Genomic DNA, 26,083 nt, shown 5'->3' with positions numbered 1-26,083 from the left:
CATGAGAGAGAAAATCCCTAGTTGGTGCTTAATTTGCGTTGTCCAATTTAACCTTGACTCATATGTTAAATTTCAACTCAAAAGTATTACAGCATGCAGCACAAACCAACAATATAGTTTTTATTATGGGTTGGTATATAATATATTTGAGTGATGCAAATTTAACAAATACTAAGGCTATCTAGGATTGATCTCCCTCCAATTTTCACTCAACTATAATTGAAAAAAAAAAAAAAACCATTGCCATGTAGGAATGAGACCTAAAAGTGCCCTATCAAGGTTTTTATCTTTGTTCTCTTTTTTTTTATAAAGGAATTGAGCTTCTTTTTTTTTTTAAATATTATCTTGTAAAGGAATTGAGCCCCTTAATAGCTTTATGGCACAAGTAGTACTAAAAGGGCATACCATGATGTTTATTGTATTCCTCAAACCATACCACCAAATGAAAATCCATTTGATATTTTTTTCCCCTTTTTCCTATATTGGTCTCAAAGTGTCAAGCATAGTATCATTAGCTTGAGTTGAAGGCAGCATTTGATCATAGGTCCTGGGTTCAATTGCTCAATACTGACTTTGTCACTCAAGGATGTAGGCACTTTCCAACTGGGTTTCAGAAGTTGAAAACCAGAAGGAAAAACTTTCTTTGGGTAATAACTAGTCCATGTCACATGTGGATTACCTGTTCTATTGCTAGCACCTTCATCATGCCAGCACACCCTCAGGTTGTTTTGATTGTTGCATAAAGATTTCAAAAAGAGCCCTTTTTCTTAAACAGGGAGGGGGGGGGGGGGCTGTGAGATGACTTTTTCCACTCTTGTTTTAACTAGTTCCAAGTCTAAGATTTGATTTTTTTTTCCCATGCACAACCATTTAATTTGAGGTCCTTAAAGTGATGTATTTTTAATCTATTTATTTTCCATGTACTACACAATCATGATATGTATAACAGTTGAAATCTTCTAGGCCAGCCTTACTGATTGTGAAACAGTGATCCTAGCCAACTTGCTCCACATGTACAGAGATGATGAGAAGAGAGGCTCCATTGATGCATTAGAGATACTACAGGATCCATAAACAAGCTGCTGCCAACGATTACATTGGTATCCGACTCAATAGAGGAATTACTAGTCCTTATAGCAACAAAGTTTTTATCCCTTAAAAGAACAAGCAGAAAGGATTGCATCATTGCACCAGTGCTACAGTACAAGTGGAAATACATGAACAAGAAAATTTTCTTTGAATCAGTACCTAGCATCTGACATTTCAAGAGCTATGCTTTGCAGGCTGAGGCAGATTATAAAGAATTAGACCCAACAGAAGTATCACACTACCAAAGAGAAAAAAAGGGCTCAAGCTTGTGCCTTCAGGGATGTAAGGCAATGGTAAAGTAAGAATGTAAATAGAAATTGGCACTGCGAATAAAGTGAAAACAAACATTAGAAGCAAAAGTAGGAAACAAAATGAACATATTAACAAAGGTCACACACCTGATAATGTTGCTGAAAGGGAAGCAACCACTGCGGAGGATATTTTCACCAGATTCAGCAACGAGATGTTGAAAGCCATATTAACACATATGAACAACAGGGGTAGTAATGGAGCACCATCACAACCTGAGAAGACATCACAGAAGTTGCTAGAGGAATCTTCGAGGAGGAAATTAAGAGCCAATCTAAGCAATCTTGTTCATATGAGTTCGCACAGACCAATGCTCACAAGGATGAGAAAATGTAAAGTTCAAAAAAAAATCAAGAATGAAAGGCCAATAGCATGACAGAAAAGTGTTATATATTTAGTATATTTAATAAGAATTTGAGTTTGTACTGATTTTCAAAGTTATATTTTTTCACTTGGCAAACTCTGTTTGGTCTGGAATTTGGCAATAAGCAGCTAACCTTAGAGTCTACCAGTCCACAAAATTTGGGCCCCATCTCAGCTGCCACATGGCAGATATTTAGACTGTGGAGGAAGCCCTTCCTACATGGACTGTGGAGGAACCAAAAGCCCTTTACTTTTCAACATTCTCCATTCAACCAGATGGAGCCAAAAGATTGGAGAACCGCTGCCAAATGTTAATGTGTTCCTCACTTCCTCTTGCGAAACAAGAGTTAGATTCCATCTATGATCAGTCATAGCCATTTGCCTTTAAATAAACAACTGTTTTTGTTAAGAAGCCACAGGGGTTTTTATGTAAATATATTTGCTGTTTAAGGGGCTAACGTATAAATAGACATAAGTAAAGGAGTTTTTTTTCTGTAACTATCAGAGTTTGGTTTGTAATAAATATTATTTCTTTGCAGCCAGTTAGGTATTTTCTCTAATCGGTCTGCTTTCTTTTCTTCCACTTTGTTCTCTTTTTATTTTCCTCCATTCTTCTTCTCACTTGTGCTAGTTCTGGGTCTTTCACAGTTTTCATAAAAATCTTAGTTTGTTTTTAGTCAAATATTTTGATCAGTTACTTGGGTACCTAGAAATGAATCATTTCATGATGAATTCCTCCAAAGTACTTGGGTGCATAAGTTGATGCCTTAAAATGACTCCTCCAATTTGTGCTAGGGGTGGCAAAAATTCAGATAAATCTAGGTCTGGGTCAAAAAGCGTGCCATGTCTAAGGCTGGTTGTCCTTGCATTTCAGAATCATTAGATAGTACAAGCTGACATTCACTCTGGGTTTTTGATGTTTGGCCTATTCTGCATGGGACATACTTTTTAAGCTTGCTTAGCTGTGTCAAAATATTATTCTAAAGTATAACTAATATCAAGAAAAATATTTTCAAGAACTGAACTAAAAACACATTGGTTGAACAGCATAGTAATCAAGTAAGATAACTCTCAGAATAAAACTAATATTAAAGCTTTACTTATTATATTTTAGTACCTGACTCTTTGAAAAACCTGGTCAAGTTGTCCAAATTGCCAGACCTGAACCCCTCATGGTTTTCAATTCAGACAAGTTATTCTTACCCCAAACACAGGATTTCGGAAAACATACTCTTGTCCAGACCCATTGAGTTGGATGAATTGGTTAAATTTTCACACCCTAATTCATACCCATTGCTAATAAAAAGTAGAAATAACATCAGCTTAGGTTTACATGATATAACCACATCCCATTATTAATTTTATAGTTTGCGAGGAGTGGAAAAATAAATGCATCCCATAGTTCAAGTTGTATTAGTTTGAACAGCATGGTAATCAAGTAACATAACTCTCAGAATAAAACTAATATTAAAGCTTACTTGTTATATTTTAGTACCTGAAACTTTGAAAAACCGGGTCAAGTTGTCCAAATTGCCTGACCTGAACCCCTCATGTTTTTCAATTCAGACAAGTTATTCTTACCCCAAACACAGGATTTCGGAAAATATACTCTTGTCCAGACCCATTGAGTTGGACAAAATGAGTTGGGTGAATTGGTTAAACTTTCACACCCTAATTCATACCCATTGCTAATAAAAAGTAGAAATAACATCAGTTTAGGTTTGCATGATATAACCACATCCCATTGTTAATTTTATATTTTGTGAGTGGAAAAATAAATGCACCCTATAGTTCAAGTTGTCTTAGTCAAACAAAGTGGAAAGGACCAAAACAGAAAATGAAGCAGGATTAGTAAACAATAATTTTTAGCTCAAACAAACTGCTAAACAAGAAAGAGGAAAAACAAAAGAAAATAAATAAATAACACACAAGCAGCAGGTTGCAGCCTCATGAAGTCCACAAGCAATGTATTGAAGAGGTGAGTTCTTCTCCCACATGATGGTGTATCCTTTTCCTTTTCATCCCAATATTTAACCACTGAGTTACCGCACTTTCACAATACAGAAGCATAACCATAGAGCATCCTGATATGATCAAATTGGCTGACCAATCAACTGGTTCTTGGATTAATGAACATGATGTCTTAGGTGAGACATATGAACTCCACAGCATATGTTCACTAAATATGTAAAAAATGTCAGTGTGCTGTTATTGGATACTAACACATGTATGGCCCACATGATTTGGACTATACAACACAGATTCAAGTTCTAATATAAAACTGCAGATCAAATATAGAAAGATATCTTGAAATTCAGAGCTGGCACATACAATGAAAATTTAACATACTTGCCTGTAGTAGTGGGTCCGATATTTAAGAAACAAGCAGCACCGCTTCTCAAGTAGGAAGTGAACTGGGAAAATGGTATTCCTTTCAAGTTTGATAATAAAGGCAGAAAGAGAAGTACGAAAAGAGCCTACATATACAAAGAAACAATGAGATACAGTCATGGTGAGAATGTTGTCCTTAGATTTTAGATGCCTAAAAGTAAACACGAAAGATACATAGACCTTCTGAACTATTGCCCCCCTTTTTACAGGCAAACCAAAAAGTAATTCATTAACCTATCCAAAGTGAGTTCACATGGGTTTTCTGTACACAGTATCTCAAAAATTGCAAAGAAACTATACCATGAAGACTTTCAAAATTATAAATCATTACAAACATCCACCAGCTATGACTGAATCAAGCTTCACCTACAAAGTCAGATCTAAGACAAAGCCCAGCTAGTTAGGAAGGAACAGATCTTGAATTCTCAAACATATGCCTGTTTCTCGATTCCAAATCCCCCATGATATAATGAGCGGTGATAACTGTCATAAAATCATCCTTTTGATGTCCAAATTAAAGTTTGGTCATGTAATGGGAAATCTTGTTAATAGAGAACGATTTTTTCTGATACAGTTGTTAATTGATAATAATGATGACAATGACAAACCTTTCTGACCACAGAGCCAGTGGGAAGAAGCAACTCGAAGTACATAGCTAATTTCTCGTGGACATGGCGTTTGCACTTGAGCTCCTAGTGAATTTGACCGACTCCCAAGTTGTTTGACGCTCTTTTAGATCAATTTAAACCAATTATAGGTGGAGAAAAGGATGCTGAACATTTCAAGGAGTGACCATAATTAAATGGAGCTACTATTCTTCCATGAAGAAGTTTAAATGTCTAATACTTTTCTTCCTTCCAATCTTTTATTTAATTATTTCTCCCAATGATACTTTATTTTACTACCCCTTCAAACCAACTCAGCTCACTAAGCTTGTCCATCTGATTGAGGTAAGCTACACTAATCCTGTTCTTCCTCCAGGAACCATACTAAAAGGTATGGATACTGGTTCTTTTGAATGCCAGCCTGAGCTCAGGACCGACAGAACAAAATTAAATTACATGATTGTGTAACTACATCGTATTGTGTGGTACACTGCATATTAAGCTGTGCCCAAATTATCACAGTTTTCGGTCATTATATTACATCAAAGAGGATAACATCTGCAAATATTGCATATTCCAATACAACTAATCTTTTAAGTCAATGTCCTCAGCCATACTGCTAAGAGCTCATTATATCAGAAGTGGCATGAATAACCCAAAGAAGATGAAGCAAATGGGCTCAATATATCTCAATTTATCACAATTGCAGAAAAAGGAAAATTTACCCTCGTAAGATGTTCCTGATTAACTTAGAAAAGAAGAAGTTAAAGCAAGTCAAATAAGTTTAAGAGAATCACCTGGAATCCAGAACCAAAAGAATTAACAACAAATATGTCTAGCTGTTTACCCTGCATATATATTACGGAGAACTGTCAAGAAACCCAGGACAAAGAACAGTATCTGTGGATCAGGAGATGAACCTAATTAGCTAGCATAATTTTGTAGGAAGTCAAGTAGATTCTAGATATAGCCAAACCTTGAGACGAGAGGCAGCATCAACGAACACAAACTCCTGTTGATACAAAGGTGGTTTAGGGCTTATCGTTACCAATATAAATAATAAGAATCAAAGAATATAGTTTGCTGATGTAACCTTGATAATAGATGCACCGGCTTGAAATGCAGATGACGCTAACATTAGTGCTGGCCATATAAACTCAACTTTTGTAAGCATTTGACTGTCATTTGACCCGCTGCAGGAATTATGAGAATATGTATAAGTGAGCCTATTCCATTGCACAGAAAATAACATCTGTAGACATGCATTTCAAAGCACACAAGCATTGGGATATGTTTACTTAATTTATGGCAAATTGAGCCTGCTTGTGATCTCATTTTCCAAACAACACACATTGTTGTAGATTTAATTTATTTGAAGTTAACAAATATACTGAAGACTTTTAAGAGTCTCCAGAAGAGCAATGGAATTGTTGGAAAGATCAGAAAATGTTGGAAGCTCCCTTTTATTCATAAGGAACTTTTGGCCTTGTACAACCCTATCAAAGCATAATCTAAGCCAGTGAGGAACAAGAAGTCTGCACTCAAAGAGATTATATCAGAACAGAGATATCTCTGAGATGGGAGAAGGTAAATGGGGTTTAGTGACCTATTATGATGGTTCAACTTTTTTTATGGTCCAGGTGTTCCCACCATCTATATTTATGTAAAAAGGATCTTGGACTATCATCTACCACTTACATAATGAGTAATACACAGAGGTTCTTGCATCTTATCATAAGGGCTTGGCTTTTTACTTCCTATTTACAGGAGGCCCAGGTTTCCTAAAGAGATGGTGGACCGAGCTAAACATCTAGTCCCTATCATCTTCTAGGACTATGGTTCTGTAGTAACCGACTGATTTATTGGATTATTAGCCTTACTTGTTCTTCTAAATCCCTACCTCGCTTTGTACAATCCATTCTTAAAATATTTCATTCAATAAAAATGTCGTTTGTTATTTGGACGTAGTGCTTGAATCCAAGGAAATGAATTGCATAACTCCACTCCCACTGTTACCGTTTGGATAGCTCTGCAAATGATATTCTGTTGTTTCAGTTGTACAATTAAATTATTCGTATTAGTAAATAACTACATTTATGATGATTGTAATATTAATATAGAATTATGTGGTACAACACTAAAATTTAACTCAACAAGAAATAATTGGCAATTTAATAATATATATATATAAGCACACTCATAAAGTATATATTGAATAATTTTATATTCTCTAGTTTAACAAAATTAATAGAGTATTCTAGTTATTTAATAATTTGAAGCTTAGTTAGTACTAGTTTCAATTGGAGGATGCCTTTACAAGGGCTCTAGAAACCAGAAAGGGTCTTGTGATTTCCCACAAGTTAAGGATTGACAAAGAAGGAATCCCACCCCTGAAATTTTCAAATCTACATAGCAAGGTCCTTGCACTGTTTTTTATTCGTTTATGACTTCAGCAGATTAAGATTTTAGCCCTCCGACTGTGTATACTGCTTGAAAGAATTTAGACAAAGAGTTTCCATCTCCTCCTCTCTATCAGTCGGTGAGACTCTAATCAAAAGTTTGGATTGTGTAATCAGAATCACATGTTATCCTCTCATTAATGCATCACGACTTCTCTTCAATCCAAAAATAGGTATTTTCTCTCTTCTTTCTTTTCTTTTTGAAACCATGGGTCCAACCTCTGATGGTCCTGTAGGATCAACAACTGGTGCATAATCTTCCAAACCGAACAACATGCACATCAAAATATATTTCAACCTATAATGGAAATTATACTACTTCCTTGTTCCCAAATGATTACCAGCAGTCCAACTCAGAAGACTTCTGCCACCAGCAGGAAATCAACTGACTGTCACTTTTTTATGCTCACAGACTGATAGCATCCTGTTTAAGTACTTATCACAGCGGGGAGAAGCTAACCATGAAAAGTAAGTTTGAGTATTAACCTTGCTACTGCTAAAACTACACCGGAAGCTACAAGTAAGCAGCCGATTATCTGATTGAATGAATATGTTCTCCCTAAAATCAAGGTTGACAACATCAGCTGCCACACCAAAAATGTCTGCAAAATTCAAAGAAAAGGCAGGGGGCTAATGAGAGGCAGAAAAGACACAAGATATGGATTATGATAAAGAACCACATGAATCAACGATTGAGTTGTCATGTAACCAGATCAGTTGACTGAAAACTGGATACAGAATAGAATTTCTTTTCATATATGTTGTTTCTCCAAAAGTTATTTTGGTCAGTACATGAATTCTCCTTTAACACATGGTTCTCTACTTCATTGCAGCCGGCAGGTAATTTAATCTACCAAAGTAGGGGAGGGGGTGAGGAGGAAGTGATGTGGATGGCTCAATCAGTCTATTCAAATTTTCTTTGTTGGAAGAGCCAAGAAGTGACTTAGTTCAGCTATGAGAAGTGTACTATATAATCCATGAAGGCAAACAAGTCAATGTACATAGATGCACATCATGCACCAACTTTTTTAACAGCCAAGTTAAACATGTATTGCCAGTTGAGAGATTAGCTTCTGGTCTCTGAGAATTTTGGTGGATCAGATTCCGTTGTGTTTGTGTGATACAAATAGGAAATAGGAAATCAGAAATTAAAAAAAAATAATAATTCACAACAAACTTCAAACACAGCCCCTGTTGAGATATATTACCAATGCGTCTGAATACTAGATGTGAATGCAACCAGTAGACTACCATCCAATACTAACATCGAACCACTCTATATCTCTTGTTTCTCTAGGACTGAGAAGGTAGCATCCAAAGCTTCTTATGACTTTTAAGATTATAAATAGTACAAAAGTATTCACAGACTTTTCTCACTGTGTTACATCTAAACAGGGAAATGAACAAGAGAGGAGAGACTTTCCATTGGGTGTATATGAGTTGGAAAGAAAATATTGTCATTTTCAAAGACCTGTCGCCTATGAGACTTAGCTGAGCTTCAGAAATAATGCCATCCAGAACTAATGAGGACAACTATTACAACAATTTGGGTTATAACAAAAACAACCAATTCCATTGACTTAAAAAATATGATGTTGGGTGGTAAATTAAAAAAGAGGGTCCTGCGTCACTATGAAAACTATAAAAAAAATATCCTTCATCAAGGTTCTATAGGGCATTCAGGAACAGAATAACTTGGACTTCAATTCTTTTACAAATAAAACTGAAGCTAGTTTTAACTTATTATTCACTAGGACTAATAGGAGGAACATGCCTTTCAACAGAATTGTACAGCTTGTCATGAAGTTGCCCAGCCACATTTCCTAACCCAATCCTGACTCAGTTACATCCAAGACTTACGAGCTAGCATAAGATCAGTTCCCATATTTAAATTAATGCCTTAACACTTAACAGTAATCAAGATCCCTACGGTTATGGTCCACAAGGAACATATCCATTATAGAATGGAACGTAACAAACAATGAGTGTTTTAAAAGAAGTGATTGGTTTTAATATGTAAGGTTAATACACAGCTATTAACCAACAGAAAAGCTTTGCTGAATTGCATTTAACTTAAACGATGGCATTACCTGATTTAATATGGGAATAGCTGGTCCTGGAAGCATAGCTGCAATAAAGAGTTTAGGATAGTTCAGGATAAAATGTAGGTCATAACTACTTTCTTTGTCATAAATACATCATACTCTGTTTCCTACTAAATTCTGAATTTTTGGAATTCTATTTGATTCGGTAAAAAAAAAGGCAGAGCATTTGGACATTTTAGTAAGTCGTGTACTTACAAACAACATTTTGACAAAATTTTGGGATTAATTTTCAGGTCCCAAGAGGCAGAAACGTTTACCCAAAATCTATACTCAAACCTGAAGCAGCATAACATGGGGAGACAACTAAAGAACTTCATCATGGATGGATACCATAGAATTTCTTCTCATGTATGGCCAAGAGGCACATGAATGGAACAGTTATCAGAACCCAGACTGGAAAAACTTTAAGCAATGTGACGTGTGATTACGGGAATCATATAAAGAACCTAACGAAAATACTTCAAGATATTTGTATCTACACAAATTTTTTTTTGGGATTTCTCTTAAGAATGGCCAGTAAGCACAGTAATGGAAGAGTTACCCCAAACAATGCCTCAAAACTTGAAGTATTACAAGATACCAAGCTTTAAGATACCTCCAGAAGACATCCCAGCAGCAACTCCAAGGGCTTCTAAAATTCCAATGGCCATGAAGCGACTCTTGGGGACTGCTAGCATTTCATCATTCACAATCCCGGCACGATATCTTGCTAAGAGGATTGAAAAATAAATTGCCACATATCTGTGGTTTTACATTGCAAAACCCATAAAAAAAAAGGTAAAGTCATGAAGTAGAACACGCTAATAGTCGCTATAAAGCAAGCAATATTAAACGAATGGACACTGAATTACTAAGAGTCAATCCAATTACCCAAAAGTCGTGACCTGAGCGAGGAAGAAAGGATATTGCTTCAAGGGAACCAGTGCAAGCTTGTAAAGAACGCGGTTCGCAACAGCTAATACCACCGTAACTGCATAGCCAACGATAATTCTTCGATTGTTGGTAGAAGAACGGATTTGCTCGCTTGAGGCTCGAATACTAATAAATTTGTTGTTTCTAATGGGCTTCTTTTGAGGGTAGCTGATCTTTATACGGTTATAATCCATGAAATCTCCACTGGAAAAAGATATTCCAGAAGAAAACTGGTAACGAAATCCTGGGTATTTCAGTAACACAGTGGAGACTGAAGAACGTAAACTAATTTCATTGATGCTACTGTAATTAGGAAGCGGAGATGGAGATGGACTGATAGGCATCCATGACGCATATGAGAATCCCATTAAAGACTATAATTCTCACTTCGTTTTCAGGTAGTCCAAACTGAAATGAATTCGAGAGATTGCTCTGATATATAACAAGGTAAACTGATAAGCTCCCAAGTCCCAATACATAAAATGGAAATGGAGCCCATTTTCAGATCTGTCTGCAAGTCGTAACTCTGGTTGATGATTGGTTCTTAAGATGGCAGTCCGTTGACAAGGTCGGAAACCATCTCATCAAGCTGGATTTTGGTTTTATCGTAGGTGGGGTTTTGGAAGGTTCCATCCGAATCCTTTCTGTGAGACACTTGGCAGAAGAGGAAGCCAAGCCTCACGCACAGGGTTTTAAAACACGGACTCTGAAGGTCTTGAGTTCGTCTCGCCTCCCCTTTGGGCCACCCGCCTGAGATGAAATTCCTTGATGAACATGGGGGCTTGTATCTCCTGACTCGTGGTGTTGTGAGGTCATGTATGAGTTGGAGGATTTAGTCATTCAAAGGTTGGATACCTCCTGTTAAAAAAATGAAAAAAAACAAAAATGGGAATCAATCATTGGGGATTCTGATCCGATATCGAATCAGAATCGGCCCTAATCGTGCTCATGAACCTTAGGAATCCATCCTCCTCATATCAAAAAACAAGGAATTTCTAGGGGTTTTCGATATGAATCGACTGTGTTGAATCGATTATCACCGATTCGACTGATTTTATCGATTTGATCCCTGATTCTTAAATCCCTTCTCATGGCCTCACTGTAACGCTTCTTTCTGGTGCAGATCCTACACAAATACTTGATGACGGCTTGGAGGACCAAGTATGTGATCAGACGGTCCAAAGCGTACATGATACTAATCAATGGCTGTAAAATTATTTTTCATATTTCTATTGACACTTATATTACTAAGGCTATGTTTGGTTGGTAAGAAATGAACAAAAAAAACTAAAATAAACAGAGAGATAAATACATAAATCAATCATAGCATCATCTGATTTTGTTTTGTTATTTTTTTTCTTTTTCTTTTCTTAGCATCCAAACATGCCTTGTAGATGCATATTATGACTTGGAAAGATTATTTTTTGATAAAGATTATGACTTGGAAAGATTAAAAAAACAAAAGAGAGAGATGAGATATATCAATTTCACTTCACCCACGTTGAAAAAGATTGTCCTCGCCATGGATATTTTGAACACTTTTGGAAGAAACATGATGATATACGAGTTCAATAACAAAGTCAACTCACATAAATGGTGATGAGAAAATTTTCTCTTATCAACCTAAAACAAGTTTTTAAAGACAAAATTTATATTTTCAGGGAAAATATGGTTGCCTAGCCAGGGCCGGCCCTACCTCTCATAAAATGCAAAAATCTCACCCCTATTGATGCCCCGTCACATGCTCTCATTGGCTCTTGCAGTGCAAAGGCCACGCAACCTAGCAACAATCCCCCAACCCATCTTTTTTATTTAAGGTTGTGTTTGGCATGCATGTATTCACATAATATATTTTGTGTCTAGAATGCATTTTGAAATTTTGATTCTTCTGCATTTTTGCGTTTCATAATATGTTATAGACCTAGAATCTCTTTCGATATTGCATATCAAATACAAAATATGTTTTCCTTCACCTCAAAATTAAGTAAGAATCCCTTCAATGCCAGAGTTTCGAATTCATTAATTGGGTGAAAGGACCAATGGCAATGGTGAAGACATTCCTCCTTCATCGGTCGTGCAGTGCTATGTGTACTTGCACCTAGACTTAGCCGCAAGCAAAATGACCAACACACCCCTAATCCTTTATGCCTTTTGAGGGGGTGGGTTGAACATTTCACATGCGTCTGTGTCTGAGCACAGGTACATGCTACGTTGCATGACTAGTTGGCGTTCTTTATCCCTTAATTTAAATTCTATAGTATTTTTTCCTGCATCTGCTCTCAATCTCACCTCCACAGTTTAAACATGTAAAGCAAAATTAAAGAAAAGCACCACATATGACAAACCAAAAGAGAGTGCATAGATATATAAGAAGGCATATGATTCAATTTTGAGTTTGACATTTATCACAAAAAGAGTATATAACCACCATTTTTATTATGGAGGGGTTACAATGGCATGGTTGAGTTTTAAGGCAAGCCAAGGGTTTTTAAGTTTCAAAATGTTCTTAAAAAATTAATTTATTGCATGTTCTTTGGATTCAAGGTTTGAACAATTGATCAATCGTTGGTTACTTGGTTTGCTTTAATAAATAAAAAGGCAGGAACAACCGTTTAGTCCCACATTGCTTGTGAATGGATGAAAAGACCAGGTAATATGTGCTTATGGGAATTCATATGTCTCGGATTCGGTCCACTCTCATTTAAATAAAAGGAACACTACTTGGTCACATGGCTCATGTGAAAGTATTGCCCTGCCCCTAATAAAATATCACATATATTTTATGCCCGTATATGAGATTTCAGGAGTGTGGCATAGCTCCCATGAGTCTATCTCTCTCCTTCGGTCCTAGCATAGCTCCCATGAGTCTATCTCTCTCCTTCGGTCCTTCCCATGTGAAAAGATATTTCTGCCCCCTTGTTTTAGGCGTAAACCAGAATCCCAGACAGAAAATTGCTTCCCCCAAAAGAAACATGGTGTGAAAGGAGTTAGGGTTTCCTGGTGGCATATCAGAAGGAAATTAACATATCAAAGGGCCAAGGAAATCCCTTCCCCTGGATCATTGAGTTTCCTCTGGGAATATCTACCTAGGAAATTACTTTGGAAAGCCCTTATGTTTTTGTCTTACCCGCCAAGTCCCTGGACCCTTCGTTATATATAGAAGGTCGTCGGCTGCAAGGTAATCCTGTGAAAACTTCAATATCTTAGCTTCAGTTCTCTTCTAAGTCTAATCTTTCGCCGCTCTCATCAAACGAAAGCCATGGCTCGCCGAAGCTCCGGAGGTACGGTTTTGTTCAATCAGTCCCACTTTCTTCAATATGTTGAGCTCGCTAGCAATATTTTTTTGCTTTTGTTGATATTTAGGGTTCTGTTTTGGTCGTTCCACGATGCCCTTAGTGTAATTTTTTTTTGCTTTGATCGATTTTTTTCTTTCCTGCTATAGGTTTTATTGATTTTCTGTTTAGTTTTGTCTTGAAAGTTGTTCAAAAATTTTCCATCAAATGGTTGTTTGTAGACCAATTTGTATTCGTCTTGCCTAGTATTCCCATTGTTCATATCTGTGCCGTCAATGTGCTATTGCGCACTTAGATCTTGTTTCTGGATGGTAGAACAGGGACTTTTAGATTCATTACATGCTGGTTTATATCCTTTTAGCCACCACGGCAGTAGGAGTGATGATGGGTTTGATTCGAAATGTTGCTTGATAGTGCTATGATGTGGATTAGTTATCTCTCTACCTTTATTTTGTTTCTAATGTTTAGGTATGTTACTTGGTGTCGTTTGCTTCTTTTTTCAGGAAGGCCTGCCCCTAGGGCTGCTCCTCGTCCTGCAGCTATGCGTAATCCCCCTCAACCGGGTACTGAAGCAAAACTATTTAAGACATTAAATAAAAAAACTGTTCGTTTATTAAATCAATGAAAGAACCCTTTTAATTTTTTTATACCATGTAAAATTGAAGAGCCGGTTATCTATTTATTGATCATCATAAATTTCATGTTTTACTGTTGTTGTTGTTGTTGCAGCAAGCCGTGCTCCTCCTCCAGCTCCTGCTCAGAGTGGCAGTGGTGGATCCATGCTAGGAGGTCTTGGTGCCACCATAGCTCAGGGTATGTGAAACAAACTATATTGCAGGAATTGAAGCTCATACATGAGTAGGAATGGAATGGATGCTAACCATTTGTCTTTTCATGTATTTATGTGGGATCCAAGCCATTTATTCTGTGTGGTTTTCTTTGTAGGTATGGCTTTTGGCACTGGTAGTGCAGTTGCGCACAGAGCTGTTGATGCTGTTCTTGGCCCACGCACTGTTCAACATGAAACTGTTGCATCGGAGGCTACTGCTGCCCCAGCACCAACCATGAACGGTGTTGGTTCAGATGCATGCAATATTCACTCCAAGGCTTTCCAAGATGTATGTTGAAATTTTCATATTCTACTTAATTTCCTAGCATTTGGCAATGTCTTGCCTGGCATTTTAAGGAATCTGTGAAATATCATTGTGATGTGGAGATGGTTAATTTTTGAAGACTCAACATTTAAAAGATACAGAACAAGGAACCAAGAGGAGAGAATAAAAAAAAGTGATGAAAAAGTAAAAACTAATACCAGCTACTCTTCTTCATTCACCTATTGATGAATGGGAAAGCTGGAACTGTAATTTGTTGGTTACAGGCACATGAACTAGCTTTTATTGATGGTTGAGTTATTCCATTATTATGATATCTTTCTCTAAATTGGATATTAGATTTAAGACCTAACTTGGAGTTGAGAACTTTCAGTTCTTGATGACTTGAGTCATGGCTGTAACTCGAGATACAGATGAAAGTGTGTGCTTGTATGTTGCTCATTTATTCTCTTTGACTATTAGTATTTGCTAGGGAATTTCAATTGGGTAGTAAGCTATCAACTGTTGATGCAATTTACAATTTGCTTTTAGGTTGCTCTTTTGTTTTTGAAAAATCTTTGGTTGAAAAATTGCCCTATTATAAATGGTGGAACCAATATTTTTAATGTCTTTGTATCACATGAGAAAGGGGTCTCTACTGATGTTTTGAGTTTTCTCTTGTACCCTGCAGTGCTTGAACAACTTTGGGAGTGACATCAGTAAATGCCAGTTCTACTTGGATATGTTGTCCGACTGCAGGAGGAATTCTGGTTCAATGATGGGTGCCTAAGTGCTACTCCCTACCTTCTCATTCCATGAGACTCTGTTTCTCAGTTGATTCCTGTTAATTTGAACTATCATATCCATTTGTCATGTGTGCTTGGGGAACAGTTACTTCATCCCTTTCCCTCTAATAATATCTGTAGCCAGCTATAGAAACATTGCTTTTTGACTACAACCATTTTATGGTGGAACTTTCTTAGAACTCCAATATTAGTTAGTTCTGCTGTTTAGTTTGGGGATCGGATGCAACTTCTGTTTGCACTTGGCTTTGTACACTTTAATATCTTGCACTGGCTTCTTTTTTTTTTTGTGAGATCTTGCACTGGCTTCGTACACCCATTTAAATTGGATACAATGGCGATTAGCTTATGTCAGTTCTGGCAACTATTTGCTCTTGCTTCACACTTCACAGGGAGGAACTTGGTCATAATTTTGTGTAGTATGCTAAACTGAACTAATATTTGGACTTTGTAAGACATAAGAACTGAAAACTCTGAATTGATTTGAAGAGTTCTGTAAAGTTTGAGTTGCGGGTCCTACGTAGTATCTTTTTGGACAATAATGAAATGAAGACTTTGCTCTAGGAGAGGTTAAGGTTTGTGAATTTGAGCCCGGATCACGTCCTTGTATGAGGACAGCAATTGCCATTGGTCTAGTGGCAATGACATTTTGGGAAAGCCTTTGGCTGTATTTTCAATTTTTTAATATAAAATGTGGAACCTACTTCCTCAGCGCCTCTCCCCCCTCTAATTTTGTTTTGCTCCATTTTCTGTCTGCTCTATTTCCCCAAGTTCCTGGGGTTTTGATTTCACCCGGGCAGGGGAATTGGACCTGCCCAGGAAACCTCCAACCTTCCATCTGCCCCTTTCTTTCTCATCCCCACTTGTACCGAAGACAATGCCCCATGTTTCAATGGATTCTACATCTTTTTCCACTTGAAATGGACTCTTATCATTGATGGTTCTTTCTTTTTTCTCTCGTCTTTGACATACATAGCAGATTATGAGAGATTAAACTCTTGATGTAGATCTTCTGCAAAGTGCTGCTCTTTCTATCCATTCATGTTTTGTTCAAGTCTGTCACTCGTTGCAATTTTTCGTTTTTTCTTATACATCGGCAGATGGGAACTGCCTGAATCCTCCAATTATTGAAATAAAGCTTCCTTCGAGAAATCTGGGCTGGACGATATCATTGATGTTTCTCAGAATCCTCTAATCTTAGGGGGGGGGGGGGTGGTTTGTGGTGGTTGTTGGTGATAGGTGTTGGACCAAGTTTACTATATCCTATGTTTTTGATTATTGAAGGGTTTCCTTTTCTTTTAGACTACCTTATATTATTTTATGGATTTGGACCATACAACATTGGGTCTCCTAACCTAAACCGCTGACTCTCTCTTTAAGCAGTAGGCCTTAGCAATTGGATTATACAATGTTGGGATACCCTTGTAAAGCTTTACATATCTTCTTTTGCTTTTCACTTCCTAATGAAGTATTAGTGATTCCAAGCATACTTTATATTTGAATGGTAGTAAAGGTAAAGATTTAGTAGGTTGAGGTACACCAGCACATAAGTTTTACCATGTGGAAGAAAGATGTGGGTGGAAATTTTGATTTTGACTACATGTTCAATTGTTTGGATTGGCAAAATGTCGAATTCTGAATGCAAGGCTTCATTTGGTTACAAGGTAAATTTGAAGGAAAATGGTACCTTTAAACCTAGAAATGAAACTTTTATAATCATTAGTCCACGTGATTATATTACTAACTACAAATCATTCAATATTTGGTTATAACAATTTACTTTGCTTTGCATTTAAATCTCATGTTCTAAAAGTGATAAAATTTGCATCCTTTATACAATCATCTTAGATAATGATAGTGAAGACCTTTAAAATTTAAAAATTCACTTACCTTCACTTTAATTTCCCTTGCTACAAAATAGAGCCCTATAAAATACCAATAAAACTTGATTGAATACTTTTTTTCCTTTCAGGTAATAACAAAACTTAATTGAAACCAAGGGAAAATTCCCATGGATTGAAATAGTATGCAATTTTCTTCCAAAATTAAAAGATCAAAAGTGCCAACTAGTTCAGTTGATAATGTCTTGTGCCAGACCCAGAAAAAGAGTGAATAGAGAAACTAAAAGACGTAGAAAAGCTAAGCTGCCTACTAGAAACTCATTGCAGCGGTAGAACAAACTTGAACATTAGAAAGAAAAATGTGGATCCAATTTCTATTCCTAATGTTATATACAAATTTCATCTAACTTGGCCCCCAAAACCCATCTTTCTTTATTTTTTATTTCTGTGTCTAATAAGACAACTTGGTCACTATACCAGTGATGGGGTATAAGTGGACCCTTGAGAAAGCTCTTGCAGAATCTCTTCCATGCTTCCATGTCTGGCACTAGTTCTTCTGCTCGTGCCTTTCCTATGTCAGCTTCAAACTCCTGAGAAAGGAATCATAACAGCATAAATTTAGAATTTTTTTTTTATTATACTTAATGATACCATTAGGGTTTTAAAAATCAGATTGGAATTGGCCGATTTGATACATTGACATAGATCCCAAGTCCCAACCCGATTAACTCTGTTTTTTCACCGAGTTAAGCCGAGTTTAGCTAATACCGATTAATTTGGGATCATTAAAATTGGAATCGAATTAGAATTGTAATAGATGGCGTTTGACCCTAGATTATGAGTTTTTAAACCTTAAATACCATGGGATTATAGAAAAAAAAAACATTGAAATTAATGTGAAAAAGGTTACTTACTTGGATGATATTTCGGTTGAGGAGGCGGTCGACTATGTTGAGGAATAGATCTTTGGTGTACTCGGGGTGGCCTTGAATGCCCATTATGTGGTCCTTGTACTTGAAAATCTCCACCTTTGTCTTATCAGACCATGCTATCACCTCTGCCTGGGGTGGCAGCTCCCACACCTGCTTTCCATTTCACTTCCATTATTTTCATTAATTTATCATTTATAGTTTATATATTTTAAAAAAGAGTTTCCCTTCCGCCATGGTGAATTAGAATCCATTCATTGTGGAGTTATTGGACGGTATTTTGAGAAAAATATTAAAACCTAGAAGGGGTTTGCAAACCCAAGGATGGTGGAAATCCATTCATTGGGAGTTGAAAGGAAACTTAATCCATTAGAAGAAGGAGATCACTGCTCAGTAGTGTATCCACTGCACCAGCATTTTTTTTTTTTTAGGTAGAATACTGCACCAACACATGGTCCAATGAGAGTGCATAGGGACATCAATAGGGATAAGATTTTTTATTTTAAGAGGTGTTAGATGGTAATTTCATGTGCTCTTGTGCCTGAACACTAAGCAACATTCATTTGAAAAAAAAAACACAGAACAAGGGTTTCTCCATAATGCCAACGTGGACGAATCTCCATCTCCTACGCCACATCAATGTGAATAATAGTATCATCCACAATATCCCACGTGGTCAGAATAGGAGAGAGAAAAAACAATGAAAAAACCCATTAACCCATATGAGATAGCGATAGCACAATGGCGGGAAAATTTATTCCTTAAAAATAATTCCCCCCTAGTCATGCCCCCGACGCCTGTGCATCCCTTCATTGACCTCTTGCGTTGGTGCAAGGACCACACGACCGACTAGGGTTCTTCTTCCCAAAAGAAATATATGAAATGAACTGGTGTTTTAAGGATTGGTGCCCAGTATATTCCTGAATCAGTCTAGAGCAACCCTAGAATCGGTGTTTTAAGGATCTTTATCCGCTCCAATTTCATGCCTGGTCCAGTTCCTTAGTTCCTCTAACAAGGGGGGCTGTTATGAACACCCTACCCCTGCCCGAACACTCTGGCCAGGTGGGGTCCACCACCCCCCTATTAGAGAAACTGGGGAACTGGAGGAGATAATTTTCTGTGTGTTAATGCATTTTAGGTTTTCCTGTACAAGGATTGGATGAGTTAGATCAGCCAAAATTAGGATCGGCATTTTTGATCCAGATCGACCAATCCCAAATCGTGAAACCATCTCATGGAAAGAAGAAAAGAGAAGGTGACCTTAAGGTTTGGGTTATGTTTGAGTCACGAACCTCATCTCTATGGAATTCATAGATGGGCAAAGAGCAGGGCAATTTAAGGGCGGCCAACTGCTTGGACGGCGACAAGTTGATCTTTCTTACTCCCACATCCCATCCAGACACTGCTCGTCCTGTCTTCCCTCCCAGTGCACGGCATAATATCTGTTTGACATCAAAAGGGTTCCAACTATCAATGTTTACAACTTTATGGTTAAAGAATTTAGAACTATGCAGAGAGCATTTAATGAAATAGCTGTGTTTATGATCAGTGCCAGCAAAATGTGATTGAAGCAAAGAGAAATGAGATAATGACTTCTCCTTCAAGATTTCACATTACAGTGGGTGGACAGAATCCATCTCAGTTAAGACCCCGAAACAACTACACGGATTTTACTAGGAAGGTTTAATCCCATGCAGATGGAAGGCATATTGCATGATCACGCAATTGCTTTGAAAGTAGAACTTGGATTGAGGATTTGGGGCCAGAAAGGCCTGCCCAAAGAAAGTCATATGGTTTCCCTCTACTTTTTTAGGGGAAGATAAAGATATTTTTTCTCATAGGTCTATAGGAAACTCTACATATATGTATTTTCATATGGAAAAGGGTTCTATGAGCAAGCGGTAAAAGAGGAACACGCCAATGAGGCGTGACAAAACAATATCGTAGATTAAAGGGCAGCAAGATCATTTCATGTGAAGAGGGTACAAGGTGGCCTAAAGAACCTTTTCCTTCTAAATAAAGGATGGTGTTTTCTGGCCAATGGCAATCTCTCCTCCTCAAGGGTGATGCGGTCTCCATAAGTAACATCCTCTCCTATATAAGGTATTTATAACATACCGGTTTTGTGCGCTAGTTCTCACAACAAAACCAAATCATTTACTCCCATGTATTTGTGGTTCATGTATCCCGATTGTATTTTAATTCAATCCGACTTGGTTATATATTAGTAGGGAAAAAGCGCTAACCGGTGTTATGTGTGGGCATGTACCTGCGGTCAAACACAACTCAACGTAAAAAGACCGGCGCACCCTTGGACCTTTCCACTTTTTCACCTTTCTAGGGGGTGTGGTGGTCTTTTCATGCTAGGCTATGTCTTGGCGTAGGTACACGCCCACACACAACACCAGTTAGCGTTCTTTCTCCCATATAAGTATAAGTAACAAAATCAAAGCGGGACTTGGTTATTTTCTGGATCCAACAAAGGAACAGGCTCTTAGAGTCGAAACCAAACCAAATTTAGGTACCAATATATTATAAATACATTAATATACTAATATATTATAAGGGTAAAAGACTTGTACAACTCCATATTAATTTAAAATTGCATGGGGGGATTCCTCATATGACTCAGATTACTGTAGCACCACCCCCTATAAAATGCCTCATATATCCTCCTATTTTTAATGTTTTCTCATAATACCTCTCTTCCAAGGCATGAAACTGTACATTGTCCACGTAGGAAACCCTCTCCAATATTATAATATATATTTTACTAGTATTAGTATTAGATTTTATAATACTCCTATATTATACTATACATATAGTATAAACCAAGAATAGAAACCAGATCTAGCTACCATAAAAAAACAAAAAGATTACGAAACAGATCCAGACCGAATTTCAAAACCCAGGCGGGACTCGATTTGGATCCGGACCACACTAATACTCCTTGAAACCGAATACCTGATTCTGGACAGATTTACACCCGACTCGGTGGGTCTTTGGCCATTCATCTACACTAATATATATATTTTTTGGGCTGTACTAATATATAGCCAAGCCTATCTTTGGCATTAATGTATGTGGACAGCCCTGCATGATTAGTATTGCCCTTCAGATTCTTTATTTCTTCTTTCTTTTCATTTAAAGATGTGGGCCCCATATATGAATGGACGGACATCCACCGAAAGTCCTCTCCCCCATTTAGGTTAGCATATTGCCAATATAAGGGGCAGATAGATCCCTTTCCCTAACATAGTAACCTATTATCTTATTTATATCCACGTCGAGGATCAGGTGGTTACAAACTCTGTGTAACTGGTTACCAGTCACAGAGAATAAACCAAAAATAGGTTTTTTTTTTGGTAGAAACCAAAAATAGTCTTAAGAAAGAAAGGAAGAGTTTCTCTAAAAATTCCAAATACCGTCCTGGTTCAATATATCAAAATCAAAATTTCATTCCCACTACTGTTCGATTAGAGAGAAAGGATTGAGAATCGCCGAATGATCCACATCTCTTACATCCAAAAATCATCATAGAAATAATAACGAACAAACAGATAATCACAACGAATGGAAGAGAAAGTGATTTCCAGAAAAGGGGAAACCATCACCGACACAAATTAAAGAGAGAAAACAGAATGTGCAGATTTCTATCTATTGATTATTGATATTCACCGCTGTGTGTTTGTGTGTAATTGTGAGAGAGAAGGAGGGAGGGGAGGTTCTGTACCTGGTGACCAAAACAGATGCCTAGAATTCTCTTTTTCATGGAATCCAACTTCTTCAAGAGATTGACGAGTTTCAGGATCCAGATATCATTTCCGTGAGCGTCGCTACAGCTACCCGAAACCACGAATCCATCGTAGCATTCCAGTTCGTCTTCCAGAGGAAAATCACCACCGATGACTCTGTAAAAGTCCCAGATCTCTCCTTCTTCTCCCAACATTCCGACGAACACCCCGGAATATCCTCCATATTTCTTCTTCACGAAATCCGAATCCTCAGCACAGAGAAGAACGGCGAATCTCTTCACATTCATCTTTCTTTCCCTCTATTTCTCTCGATTTCTATCTTATCCTTTCCTTCAGAGGTCGATTCGAGTCGTCGCCGTCCTTCACCTGCGCTTATTTCCCTCTCCTCGCCTCCCTCGCGCTTTCTCAAGGGAAGCGAAAACCTCTCTCCTGAATCGTGAGACACTGCTTAGGGGGCGGTAGGTAGTTTATGTGTTCTGGTTTGCGTGTATTTAAACTGTTCAGTTCTTAAAACTAGCGAAAGTATGAACTAAATTTACATATATGCCCCTTTCCAGTTTTACTCCATATGGACCTTATGAGAGACTTTTGAGTTTTTATTTCTCAACGGCAAGGATTATTTCACGGGTCGCCGGCAAGGATTACATGACTGGTATTGCTACGAACCGGTCGATACGGCTAATTCCATAGCGGAAAATTTTTTGCTGCTATACTTGTAGTCAAGGAAATGGAATAATTCACTTCATCTTTGAATTCATAAATATTCTCCCAGGTTATTGTAATTGCTAAAATACCCTTTAAGATCCCTTCCTACTGCTAGTGTATCTGCAAAATTTCGTCCTCCCATACCAAAGAAAATCATATATTTTTAGAGAATTTTTTCCTCTATTTGTTTGTAATCTCAGGTTTCAATTAATTTTGATCCGATTTCATATTGGATTCCTAGTTTTTAAATCTCAATCTTTATAGAACAAATGTATTTCAATTCTCCAAAAAAGAAGGAAAAAATAAGGTAAAAGTTTTCATGCACGGCCATGCATGTAAACAACCTGCTTAAATGTAGTAAGATTAGCATGAATACCCATCTGAAATGACATAAACACCCATACCTCCCCTATTTGATAGGATTGAAGGAAGAATTTCCTATGTACGAGTACCTTCCCCAATAAATAAAAAAAAAAAAAAATCCAATTATGGGAGAGGAGTTTGGAAAGAGAGATAATGCCTATTCCAATTCAACACGTGTCAAGAGAGCATATGGGTTATGTTTAATAACCTGGTATAAAACTTGGTTAAGATGAATCTATAAATGTGTAATTTGAAGGATTTAAGAACAAAACCCTAACAAAGCTTCACCCATCAAATGCTCAATCCGTAATCTAAGAATTCCTACAGCCCATAATCTTCTAGTGAATTCACATGAAAGAAATAAATACCAAGAGATTTCAGCATACTTTTTAAAAAAAATACAAAGATCATCACCTATATTCCAAGCAATTAATTTAGTTTTAAAGGGTAAATTATCAAGCAGAACTCTAAAATAAACAAATAAATTTGGGATGGATTAAGTGTTTTCTATTTTAATCATTAGGAACATTATGAAATTTTGGAGACATTGACATATTGGTATCAAGCATCTAAAGATTTTTAAGGAATTTAACTGTGAGATTCTGATTCTTAAGGGGGTAAGGGTGAAAACAGGAAAATCGAACTCATGATCTTCTAGGGCCTGCACTCTACTTGCAAGACACTAATCATTGAACAAGCAGTTGTCTTCAATGTACCTTATCGACAAAATGTATAAAGTGGAAGAATATCTCTATTTTCTAGAGTCTTTTATTTCTTTTTTCTTTTTAATTGGGTATTAGCGTTTGGACAATGAAATTTTTATAAGAGCTTCTAGCTCCATCTCCCCAACCCCAAATCTTCATCACAAATTATTTTTCTTGAAGAAAAGAGGGATGGTCAAGTTTGGATCTAATTAGTACCGAGTTGCTGAAAGGATCTGTTGCGTCAAAAAATGGCCGATGGGTTCTTCGGGTGCTGCAGCCTGCAAAAGGACCTCAGTGACACGGGAGAACCGGTGTGGTTCCGACCTAGGACTTTCCGATGCTTAAGTTAGATTTCTCTGAGCAACAGATGAATAGTTAGAATTCAAGATGAATTAATGGGGTCGAGTACCTTGGAATTTATACAGTTGTTAACAAGTAGTCCTCGTTGTAGATAGGTGTTCCTCGTTAATAGGATTTATCACTTAGTCGGTTGCTCCCCCATGAGATGTAGAGTCCCAGTAGGGAAGATGTTCTCGGTAGATAGACATGCATACGCTCTTGTATGTTGGATAAGATCCTTGGTGCATGAGTCTATCTGAGATTGTACTTTTTGTATATGGTACCCGTCAAGTGGTGAGGTGAAGTATATCTCAACGATGATGCTAGTGGCTTGCGTGTAGTACTTGGTCTTGAACCTTGAGTGACCTTGTTGGTTCTTTTCTTTCTAGGACAATGAGTGAGACTTAAAGTGGCGGGGCGTGGGTGGTCTTCCCTCTTGTGCTAGAACACGTGGCGGCTCGTGATTGGCTTGTATAATTTTGGGTTTATGAGGATCTATTGATATGATGCATTGGAGTGAAAATATGACACAATTGACATGATATTAATTTCTAATGGTCTATTAGTAGATCAATAGAATGGTGGCAAATTGGTATTACCAATTGGATCGCACTATTGTTCTCTACAATAATTAATTATTTATCAATTCTTAAATGATATTTTTTTTCCTGATAGGAGAAGAGTTGATCAATACATTAACGATCGAGTATTTTATCTATCACCTATATTGAAGTGAAAATCTTCTAATCCATGGGGACTTTACACTTTGATTGGACTAAGAAAACGTATTTCGAATCATCACCCAATAGGGGTAAAAGTCAATGATAATATTCACTATTCAAGGAATTCAATTAGAGCATTTGAATCATCATCTGTCACTTACAAATAGTATCATGCTTAGCGTAACCAAGCAGTGCAAGCACTGATTACATGGAATTTTCACTGAATGATCAGGTTGACGGTTTTACTCGACCTTTGAGTTGAACTTCATATAATAAATGATATTTTGAGTATTCGAGATTTCAGATTTTATCAAATTATAACAACTCCTTATACCAAAGGATAATTACACCTCGATTAAATAAAGAAGAATACATCACTAATATTTTATTAAGTATTTTATTACAGTTTTTTTTGGTAAAAAGTATTTTATTACAGTTCAATGAGGTATTTTACTATAGTTCACTATCTCTAATCTCAGATGATATTTGCTGCTATGCCTAACAATATTACATTAAATTAGGACAGGCCAAAGGATCGATTCTCCTGAATTGCATTTATGCTCTCCCGACTCCCCTCTCCCCTGACCCCTCTCCTCCTGCAAACCACTTGACAAAATATCACAAATGGCAAGCATCGACATTAAGGATATTATCAGGGGCAATTCCGTGATCGGAAATTTGAAGTAGAAGAGAGGACAAAGCTATAACTGGATCCCAAAAGAAAGTTTAGCTGGTGGCAGTCAGCAAGCTCCATGTGCAGAGTTGTATCACGTGATTTCCTACCTCTCTCTGTCCTTTATTGCACGTGTCACTCCTGACAAATCGTTTGAAAACACGCGTATGATTGCTCTCAGCCCATGTCGCTCTTCTCTAGTCGTGGCGAAAGCTGGAACATCCAGCCTAGGGGATATCCAAGGGTTGGGTTGTGCCACACATATTTCAATGTACACATAAGGATGTGTGCAACATAACCCAACGACTAGACACCTCTGGGCGTGCTGAGCTGTCTAGAGAAGAGCTCAATCTGCAAAAAATAGGGGGGGGGTTTGGTCATTTCATAATGGGACCCACCTATGAAATGATCCAAACATCCTTGTTTTTGCTGGATTGGATCCTCTAGCTCCTGATATGACTGGAGGTGAGCTAATTATAACAACACATGGAAACACCAAAAGCGTATCACCGTCAAGAATTATTTATCGAGAGAGAGAGAGATAAGCACACTGCCTGCATGGAACAAACTAATGGGGAAAAAATAATCTTCTGCAGTTTCCTAATCCTCTCTCTCATTTTAGAGAGAGAGAG

General features: G+C 37.3%; 3 protein-coding genes across 5 annotated transcripts; 1 reads left to right on the top strand and 2 right to left on the bottom strand.

Annotated features, from left to right (window-relative positions):
* Positions 1-1,221: 1,221 nt before the first annotated feature.
* LOC122661374 (protein CLT2, chloroplastic) lies at positions 1,222-10,631 on the bottom strand. Of its 2 annotated transcripts, none has more exons than XM_043856754.1 (10): positions 10,192-10,626; positions 9,917-10,062; positions 9,307-9,344; positions 7,703-7,818; positions 5,851-5,950; positions 5,734-5,769; positions 5,555-5,605; positions 4,115-4,238; positions 1,488-1,613; positions 1,222-1,412 (listed from the first exon to the last, which is right to left on the bottom strand). In XM_043856754.1, the coding sequence occupies exons 1-10, from the start codon at positions 10,599-10,601 to the stop codon at positions 1,264-1,266; spliced, it is 1,296 nt and encodes a 431-aa protein (XP_043712689.1). In that variant the 5' UTR covers positions 10,602-10,626; the 3' UTR covers positions 1,222-1,263. The 2 variants fall into 2 exon arrangements, 1 of the variants encoding a protein (XP_043712689.1); XR_006332874.1 differs by having other exon boundaries at positions 1,390-1,412; positions 4,111-4,238; positions 10,192-10,631.
* A 2,784-nt stretch (positions 10,632-13,415) lies between these two features.
* Positions 13,416-15,599, top strand: LOC122660963 (coiled-coil-helix-coiled-coil-helix domain-containing protein 2). The gene is made up of 5 exons (XM_043856229.1): positions 13,416-13,514; positions 14,030-14,089; positions 14,256-14,339; positions 14,472-14,644; positions 15,309-15,599. The coding sequence occupies exons 1-5, from the start codon at positions 13,493-13,495 to the stop codon at positions 15,405-15,407; spliced, it is 438 nt and encodes a 145-aa protein (XP_043712164.1). The 5' UTR covers positions 13,416-13,492; the 3' UTR covers positions 15,408-15,599.
* A 2,041-nt stretch (positions 15,600-17,640) lies between these two features.
* LOC122661131 (gamma-glutamyl peptidase 5-like) lies at positions 17,641-22,284 on the bottom strand. Of its 2 annotated transcripts, XM_043856456.1 has the most exons (4): positions 21,924-22,277; positions 19,483-19,632; positions 18,176-18,343; positions 17,641-17,851 (listed from the first exon to the last, which is right to left on the bottom strand). In XM_043856456.1, the coding sequence occupies exons 1-4, from the start codon at positions 22,230-22,232 to the stop codon at positions 17,648-17,650; spliced, it is 831 nt and encodes a 276-aa protein (XP_043712391.1). In that variant the 5' UTR covers positions 22,233-22,277; the 3' UTR covers positions 17,641-17,647. The 2 variants fall into 2 exon arrangements, with proteins under 2 accessions (XP_043712391.1, XP_043712392.1); XM_043856457.1 differs by lacking the exon at positions 18,176-18,343 and having other exon boundaries at positions 21,924-22,284.
* Positions 22,285-26,083: the final 3,799 nt, after the last annotated feature.

This window comes from Telopea speciosissima, chromosome 5 (assembly GCF_018873765.1).
Source record: "Telopea speciosissima isolate NSW1024214 ecotype Mountain lineage chromosome 5, Tspe_v1, whole genome shotgun sequence".
In the NCBI taxonomy this organism is placed as follows: domain Eukaryota; kingdom Viridiplantae; phylum Streptophyta; class Magnoliopsida; order Proteales; family Proteaceae; genus Telopea; species Telopea speciosissima.
Note: the sequence above shows the minus strand (reverse complement) of the source record. Positions and strands in the feature narration are given on the sequence as shown.